We start from the raw sequence: 9,360 nt of genomic DNA, 5'->3' as shown, positions 1-9,360 counted from the left end.
CCCACACGCACACACATGCAAGCAAAACACTTGCACACACGCATGCACACACATGCATACGCACATATACACGCACGCACAAACACACATACTCAAACCCACACATGCACACACACACGTGCTCGCAGACACCCATGCACATATACATGGAAACAAACATATGTATGCACGTGCGAGCACAACACACACACACACACAACCATGACCACACGCTCGCATGCAAGCATGGACATGCACGCACACAAACGCACACATTTTCTTGGATTTGATTTATTTATTATTTTTTTTTTTATTGAAAACCATCCTAACACAACCACTTTTCTAAGAACTGGAATCCACATTCACGTTGACATAACCAATAATATATTATACGGAACTGCATCACAATTGCACATCATAAATAAGTACTTACGGACACACGCACATACATTAAACACTCATACACATGCGCGCCAGCACGCATGTGCACACACACACACACACACACATAGTAATCACCACCATCTTAATAAACAATTTGTTTCACGATTGTTCTTTTCCGCACGAAAACATCACTCGACGAAGTTTGACAGTCTCTCCGCTCCTTCAGGTAACTGGAAAAGAAAAGACGACCATAATTTATGAGGAACTAAAGAAACTGAGGAAAACAGAACCAATGAAATAACACAAGGCCAATAACACATGAAATTAAAGTCAGGTTCGGAAAATAAAATATATCAAAGAAAGAAACAGAAATCCTAAATGAATGTTCTGCGAGATGTTATGACTTCAATAAAGCACCATATGATATTATATCCACTGAAAAATGTCTGTCTGTGTACATAAACATCGAAGTTTGACAGATGTGTATGGTGTGTATGGAGATGGTGGTTTGCGTGTTGACAGAGGTGCATCAAGAAGTGTTTGTTGTGTGTTGAACAGAAGGATGTGTCAGATGATAAATGAATGTTCAAATGAGTGTTAAACGTTGACAACGAGAGCATGCAAAAACTACAGGACACACAACTTTTCCTGAGTAACGATTAATTATCATTCATATTCATAGTATTATCATTATCATCATCATTATTGTTATTGATATTCAAATAGCGCCTATCATTCGTCATCGACCGAACTAAAAGCGTTAAACAAACATGGAGTCATTTGCACAACATGCTATTTTTATTATCAAGCTGACTGATAGCTGTCTTTGGGCAGTCATCGTTCTTTTCCTGTGGCTGCAGTCACGAGCACACACACAGGCACAGGCAGACAGACAGACAGACAACACACACACACAAAACACACACACACACACACACACACACACTCACTCACAAACGCTCGCACACACACACACACACACCCACACACACCACGCCGACACGTACACAAACTAACAAGCTCGTAATGGCACACAAGGTACACTTTATTAACGTAGAGGTCTCAAGATGATAAAGTATTTTATTCTATTCACACACACACACGCACACATCACACACACACACGTACACAAACTGACCAGCTCGTAATGGCACACAAGGGGCACCATATAAACGTTCAGGTCTCATGACAATAAAGTATTTTATTCCATTCACACACACACACACACACACACACACACACACACACACACTAACTGACCAGTTCGTGATGGCACACAAAGGACACCTATAAACGCTGAGGTCTTGTGACAATAAAGTATTTCAAGTCTGGCCTTAAAACCCACCTCTTCCCAAAATAGCCTCCCTTCCCTGCCTCTTCCTTGTCTTTAATTTCTCCAGTTGTAGAGTTATGCGTGCGTGAGAATGACTGGTGCGAAAGCGCTTAGATTTGTTTATGCACAAGATTCAGCGCTATGTAAGTACCATTATTATTATTATTATTAGTCATCCCCCCTAATATTCCTTGCGACCCCGGTACACTTGGTAATAAAGACATATTCTACTCTGTTCTGTTCTGTTCTATTCTATTCTATTCACACACACACACACACACACACACACACACACACACACCAGTATCAGTATCAGTAGCTCAAGGAGGCTTCACCGTGTTCGGTCAAATCCATATACGCTACACCACATCTGCCAAGCAGATGCCTGACCAGCAGCGTAACCCAACGCGCTTTGTCAGGCCTTGAGAAAAAATAAAATAATAGAATAAAAAAATAAAATAAAATAATAAATAAATAGATAAACAAATAAATAAATAATAATAAAAATAAAATTAGATTTAAAAAAATATAAATAAAAACACACTCACACACACCTCCCCCCCCCCCCACACACACACAGACACCTCACACACACACACACACACACACACCCACACACACCACACCGACACGAACACTAACTGACCAGCTCATGATGACACACGAGGGACACCAGCTCCAGGGCCTGGCTGAGGGAGGACCCAGGGGTCAGGACACGCACCCCGGGTGGCAGGGCGGTCAGGCTGACACCCGGGTCCGCGCGGGACACGAACACCCGGGCCCCTGTCGCCTGCAGCTCCTCAATCGCCTCGCTCAGGTCCTTGAGGTCCACCTGTATGTATATGTTGAGAGTCTTGAGTCTTGAGGTTTCTTTGTTGGTTTTTTTTAACATTTTTAAAAAAAATTCCATTTTGATAGGTTGACATTTTACAACAACAACACCTTAACTCTCTTCATACGAACGGCGAAAGGGGCGACGTTAACAGCGTTTCACCCCAATTACCATCATCAAAATATTGCAAGCGGAAGGCTCTTATACTGAAGAGGTGAATGTTGACAGAGAATACCACAATTCTGACGACGGAAGCTAAAGGCTGGGTCATTCAGACACCCGCTGGACATCCGAGGGGTCTGGGTAGAGGAGAAGAGAGGACTGGCTGTATTGAATGAGTTAATGGACATTTATTTAAAAAAACAAACAAAAAACCCCAAAAAACAACCAAACAAAAAACAACAAAAAACAAAAAAAAAACCCCAAAAACCCCAAACAAACAAACAGAAGAAAACAACATAAATAGGCCTATAGACAGAAACAGCCAAGCAGCTGGATTATACATAGGTTGGTTATCATCATGGAGTATTATCATTCATTTCTTAATTTAAGAATCTTACACAAACTGTCAAGTATCTTAGAGTATGTTCACAGTGAACATCACAATCATTTCTTACGAGTATCAATAAAAAGAAAATAAATATGGGTGGTTAATTTTCGTTAATAATGAACAGGTTACTAATCATTTGCGATCAAAAATTTGTAAGGCAGCCATCTGGCAGAGAAAATGGCATGGTTAAAGTTAATTTATGCATTATATTCTTAAATTCTATATCGAGTTTTTAATTTGTTTAAAAACAACAACTGATATTTGTGGAAAGCTGTCCTCAATTTTACATAAATATAACTAATACTTTGTCTTCAGTCTTGAGTTTCAGTTTCAGTAGCTCAAGGAGGCGTCACTGCGTTCGGACAAATCCATACACGCAACACCACATCTGCCAAGCAGATGCCTGACCAGCAGCGTAACGCAACGCGCTTAAAGGGTTAGGGTTAGCGTTCAGTCTTGAGTCTTGACATACTTATTTATTGATTTGGCCTTTGACCCATATCAACAGAGGCTAACGCATCTAGAGGTGTGGCGTGAAAAGAACACAGCAATGACTGATAATTTACATAATTATTGCGTGTTGGGAGAGAGGGGGCGTGGGGGTGGGTGGGGGGAATAAATTCGGAAGAAAAAAACGTGAGAAAATTGTTCTGATGAAGTAAGTATAATATCATTTTTGAGCTAGGGTTTGGGGTTGGGTAAAAAAGAAAGGAAAAGAGGAGATGATCATCATCATCATTATCATTATTGTCATCATTATGATCATAATAATAATAATAATAATTCATAACTTTTCTAAAGCACGATATCCAGTACTAATGTTGCTCAAAGCGCCTTACATCATCGAGCGAGATATAAACATAACATAAAACATTACAACAGCTCAGTCCAATGTGTTCACAGAATGAATAAAAAAGCATGATCCACCAAACAATAAAAAAATATCAAGTAAATAATGCTTAGGTTAAAAAGAAATACATTCCTTAAAAACACATAGTTTTTTAGACACACACATACATGGGCGCGCACACTCACACTCGCTCGCACACACACACACACACACACACACACACACACACATACACACACACACACATATGCACGCGCGCGCGCGCGCCCAGACACATTAAATATATCAACTGCACTAAAACAGGATAACGTAAGTATAAATATCTCTAGCGATAAAACCCCATGTGGCGATCAGACATTGGACTATCCATCGTGCTGAGTACAGAAATGTTTGCGGAAAAGGTGCGTTTTCAGATCTGACTTGAAGGTCTGAAGATCAGGAGCATTTCTGAGGGACGATGGCAAAGAATTCCATATTTGGGGTACTTGGGCCCTAAAAGACCTTTTCCCTACACATTTTAAATAAGTTCTTGGGACTTTAAGTAACAGCTCAGAACTGGACCTTAGCGTTCTACATAGTTCGTACGTTTCCAGCACAGAGGAGAGATACGGGGGAAGAGATTCATCAAAATGTTGGAAGGCAAGTGGTCGCTAGTTTATAGTGAATGCGGGACTCTACAGGAAGCCAGTGTAACTGATGCAAAAGAGGTGTGACATGATCAGATTTCCTTTTTTTGCTAGGACAAGTCGTCATCACCACCTTTGTAATTCTCAACCCACCTTGCCATTGCCGATGAAGATGACGGCGATCTTGGTGGCGTTTTGTCGACCTCCGCTGTTCGCGGTGAAGGCTCTGCGCGCGGCGCTTTGAACCAACTGGGGGAGGTTGTTGCGGTCGTAGCGGACCAGGTGGTCACGGATGCTCTGGGCGTCGGAGTAGCGCTTGAGTTCGAATCCTTCGTCGTCCGGGCAGTCTCCTGTCACCGCTCCGTACTGTTTGGGAGGGAGGGGGGAGGGAGGTGAGGGAGGGTGGGGGGTGGGGTGAGTTAGTTGAATACTTGTTCGTCACGCATCACACACAGACGCATATCATATATATATATATATAGAGAGAGAGAGAGAGAGAGAGAGAGAGAGAGAGAGAGAGAGAGATACGAGCATTCACGTACTTTCACACATACGTGTATGTCAGTGTGTGTGTGTGTGTGTGTGTGTGTGTGTGTGTGTGTGTGTGTGTGTGTGTGTGTGCGTGTGTGTGTGTGTGTGTGTGTGTGTGTGCGTGTGTGTGTGTGTGTGTGTGTGTGCGTGCGTGCATGTGCGTGCGTGCGTCCATCTGTCCATCCATTCATCGTTCAATCTATCTATCCATATCTATAAGGCTTTGTATTAAAAAAAAAAAAAATATTATGATTCTTTAACTAAGCTATCACTGCATTGTCCATAACGAATGACAGTGTCTTGTTGAATACAATGCCTCCTACACAATGATAATATAATAATATTGGTAATGATAGTCAATTCACCATTTGCAACCCCCCCCCCAACCCCCAACCCCCAGTATATTGCTGTGTGAAGAGGATTGGGGAGGGCCCCCGCCTTCCATCCAGTGCCGAGCCTTAGACACAGTGGACACATACATAAAACGCGACGGGAATTTTGCTCTGAACCTAACCTTAGCTTTGCCTAAACTCAGGTCAGGCCTTATCCACATGACCGCCTGAAATGGACAATGTTGGTGATGCGTTCAGAAGTGCAGCACCCCCCCCCTCCCCCCCCCCCCCCCACGCCCCCAAAACCCTCCACACGACCCAAAACCAGGTTTTTCGGGACCAGTGAGAGTGAAGAGTGACTGGTACCGGGGGTTTGAACCACGTGTGTGTGTGTGTGTGTGTATGTGTGTGTGTGTTGGAGCTCATGTACGTTTATATGTATTTGACTGTGCTTTCATATCTGTGAAACTGCATGTTTGGTGCATATCTGTTATGCATGTGTAGGTGTATGTGTGAATGTGTGTCTTCATGTTTTACATTTATTTGCTTATTTATCATCATTGTTGTCTTATTTATTTATTTATTATTATTATTACTACTACCTTTTTCTATATTATAATTATTATTTATTTATTTATTTATTTATGTAACCTTATCTATTATTTATTCACCTTTTTTTTTCTCTCAAGGCCTGACTAAGCGCGTTGGGTAACGCTGCTGGTCAGGCATCTGCTTGGCAGATGTGGTGTAGCGTATATGGTTTTGTCCGAACGCAGTGACGCCTCCTTGAGCGACTGAAACTGAAACTGAAGCTGAACCACTGACCTGGAATCCGGAGTCCAGCTCCTGGTTGGTGACGGTGTGGGAGATGAACTGGGTCACCCAGCTTGTGGTCTCCACTCCCAGGGCCGCGGGGCTGAAGATGAAGTTGATGTCGCTGGGGTACAGCTCCTTGCAGGCTGTGGACATAGTGATCATAGTGGTGATGATGATGATGGTGGTGATGATGATGATGAAGGTGGTAATGATGATGATGGTGGTAATTATGATGATAAAGATGATGGTAATGCTGCTGCTGCTGCTGATGATGACGATGATGATGATGATGGTAATGATGATGATGATGGTGGTAATGATGATGATGAAGATGATTATGATGGCGGTAATACTGCTGCTGCTGCTGCTCATGATGATGATGGTGGTAATGATAACAATAATGATTATGATGGTAATGCTGCTGTTGCTGCTGCTGATGATGATGGTAAATGATAACAATAATGATTACTATATGGTAATGCTGCTGTTGCTGCTGCTGATGATAATAATCATAATAATGGACATGATGATGTTATTGATGCTGCTGCTGCTGATGACGGTGATTATAATGATGATGATAATGACAATACTACTACTAATAATAACAATGATGATGATTATGATGGCAATGATGGCACTGCTTCTGCTGCTGCTGGTAATGATGATGATGATGATAATGATGATGATGATATAATGATAATAATAATGATAATAATAATAATAATAATGATGATGATGATGATAATGATGATGATGATGATGATGATAATTATCACCGTCATCATAATCATAATCATCATCGTCAAATATGTTGATGTCACTGGGATGTGTATAGCTCTTTGTTGGCTGTGGGGATGATGATAATGATGATGAGGATGGTGATGACCACAGTAATAAAAAAAAAGGTACCGTGAAAGAAAATGTTAATAGTGTGTGTGTGTGTGTGCGTGTGCGTGCGTGCGCTTGCGCGCGCGTGTGTGTGTGCGCTTGCGCTTGTGTGTGCGCGTATGCGTTTCTAAATGAGTGTACAGCCGTATGTATCCACATCACTGCCATACACATTGACAATAAAAGAAACACAACATATTATAACCCAACCAATAAGCGACGGAACACGCTGTCAGAAAGACTTACGCTGGGCAGCCATAGGTGTAGTGGTGGTAGTGGTGGTGGTGGTGGTAGGTTTAGGTACCACTGCAACAGAGAGAAGGAACTTTACAGTCGTGCACACTTTCACCGCAAAACACAGCAGTAGCATTAGTAGCAATAGCAGTCGTCATTGTAGTAGTAGTTGCAGGAGCAGCAGCAGTGGTAGTTATTGTAGCAGTAGTAGCTGTAGCAGTAGTAGTAGTAGTAGTAGTTACGGCGGAGACGGTGGTGATAGAGGTGGTTGCAGTAGTAGTTGGAGTACAACTAGCAATAGAAGGGACAAAAAAAGAAAAAAAGAAAAAAAGAGAACAATTGTTACAACTCTGAATTCAGGATAAAACAACAACAACAAGCAGACACACTGTCTTCTTCTCCTTCTTATGATTTTTAATACTATTATTATTATTATTATGAGTAGTAGTGGTATTAGTAGCAGCAGCAGCAGCCGTAGCAGTAGTAGTAGTATTGTTGTTGTTGTTGTTGTTGTTGTTGTTGTTCTTCTTCTTCTTCTTCTTCTTCTTCTTCTTCTTCTTCTTCTTCTCCATGTTAACATTAATATATATCTTTTTGTTCTTCTAATGATGATGATGATAATAATAATAATAATGATCATGATGATAATAATAATAGTTATTATTATTATTATTATTATTATTATTATTATTATTGTTGTTGTTGTTGTTAGTAGTAGTAGTAGTACTACTACTACTGGTGGAGTCTCCCGTCGGTCCAACGGATGAGTAGGCAGGCAGGCTTATCTGTCGGTGTGTGTCCTCATATGGGAGAAGAGACCGATTCTGGATGCGCAGCACTTCCCACAAGTATTGCAAGGGAAAACGTCTCCAGAAGTTGAGCCCTGCTTCCTTCGCTCACGCTTCTCCTTAATGGCCAGCGTTCTCTTGTTTTCAAACGTTTTTGTACTACTACTACTACTACTACTACTATCATCATAATGATCATCATTATCAGTATTAATCTTCTTGTAATAATAATAATAATTATTATTATTATTAATCTTCTTCTTCGTCTCATAATTATCATCTTTATCCTCACTACACATCCCGACTCACGGAAGCAGGTCTTCTTGGCCAGGGTGTCCTTGAGGTCGCCGTCCAGGTTGTCGTAGCTCCTGGCCCGGATCACCCTGCTGGGGTCCCCGCCCACCAGGTTAAGCAGCTCCCGCCGGGACACCTTAGGTCCGATGCCCAGGGCGAACATGGTGATGTTGGCCGCTATGGCCCGCCTCGCCTGCAGCCTGGTCCACATCCACCTGCGTGGGGGAAAACCCGCAGATATAAATAGAATTTTGTGTGGGGCTTCTGTGGGGAGGAAGTCATGTGACGACGTATCACGTCATGGTACAGCGTAGCGCAGTACGGTGCAGTATTGTACGGTACAGCATTGTATGGTACGGCACAGCACAGCACACAGTACGGCACAGCACAGCGCAGTACGGCACTGAACAGCAACAGTATTGTATGGCACTGCATAGCAGGGCACATCACAGCACAGCGCATCACATCATATCACAGCACATCACATCACATCATATCACAGCACAGCACATCACAGCACATCACATCACATCACAGCACATCACAGCACATCACAGCACAGCGCAGTACATCACATCACATCACAGTACATCACATCACATCACAGTACATCACATCATATCACATCATAGCACAGCACAGCACATCACAGCACATCACAGCACAGCACATCACAGCACATCATATCATATCACAGCACATCACATCACATCACATCACAGCACATCACAGCACATCACATCATATCACAGCACATCACGGCATCACATCACATCACAGCACAGCAAGGCACATCACATCACAGCACATCACGGCACATCACATCATATCACAGCACATCACGGCATCACATCACAGCACATCACATCATATCACAGCACAGCGCAGTACATCACATCACATCACAGCACATCACAGCACAT

The 9,360-nt window shown here is 42.3% G+C and overlaps 1 protein-coding gene across 1 annotated transcript in view; it reads right to left on the bottom strand.

Moving 5' to 3' along the window:
- Nucleotides 1–287: 287 nt before the first annotated feature.
- LOC143274952 (collagen alpha-5(VI) chain-like) overlaps nucleotides 288–9,360 on the bottom strand; it is a 12,945-nt gene continuing 3,872 nt past the window's right edge. Inside the window, exons 6-11 of the mRNA XM_076578970.1 lie at nucleotides 8,453–8,652; nucleotides 7,368–7,427; nucleotides 6,243–6,376; nucleotides 4,708–4,920; nucleotides 2,343–2,528; nucleotides 288–593 (exon numbers count right to left, since the gene is read on the bottom strand). Of these exons, the coding sequence (XP_076435085.1) occupies nucleotides 552–593; nucleotides 2,343–2,528; nucleotides 4,708–4,920; nucleotides 6,243–6,376; nucleotides 7,368–7,427; nucleotides 8,453–8,652 (835 nt within the window). The 3' untranslated portion in view covers nucleotides 288–551. The remainder of the gene's footprint in view (nucleotides 594–2,342; nucleotides 2,529–4,707; nucleotides 4,921–6,242; nucleotides 6,377–7,367; nucleotides 7,428–8,452; nucleotides 8,653–9,360) is intronic.

The sequence above is a fragment of the Babylonia areolata genome, chromosome 29 (assembly GCF_041734735.1).
Source record: "Babylonia areolata isolate BAREFJ2019XMU chromosome 29, ASM4173473v1, whole genome shotgun sequence".
NCBI lineage: Eukaryota > Metazoa > Mollusca > Gastropoda > Neogastropoda > Buccinidae > Babylonia > Babylonia areolata.
The sequence above is the reverse complement of the archived record's forward strand: the minus strand, read 5'-3'. Positions and strand labels throughout refer to the sequence as shown.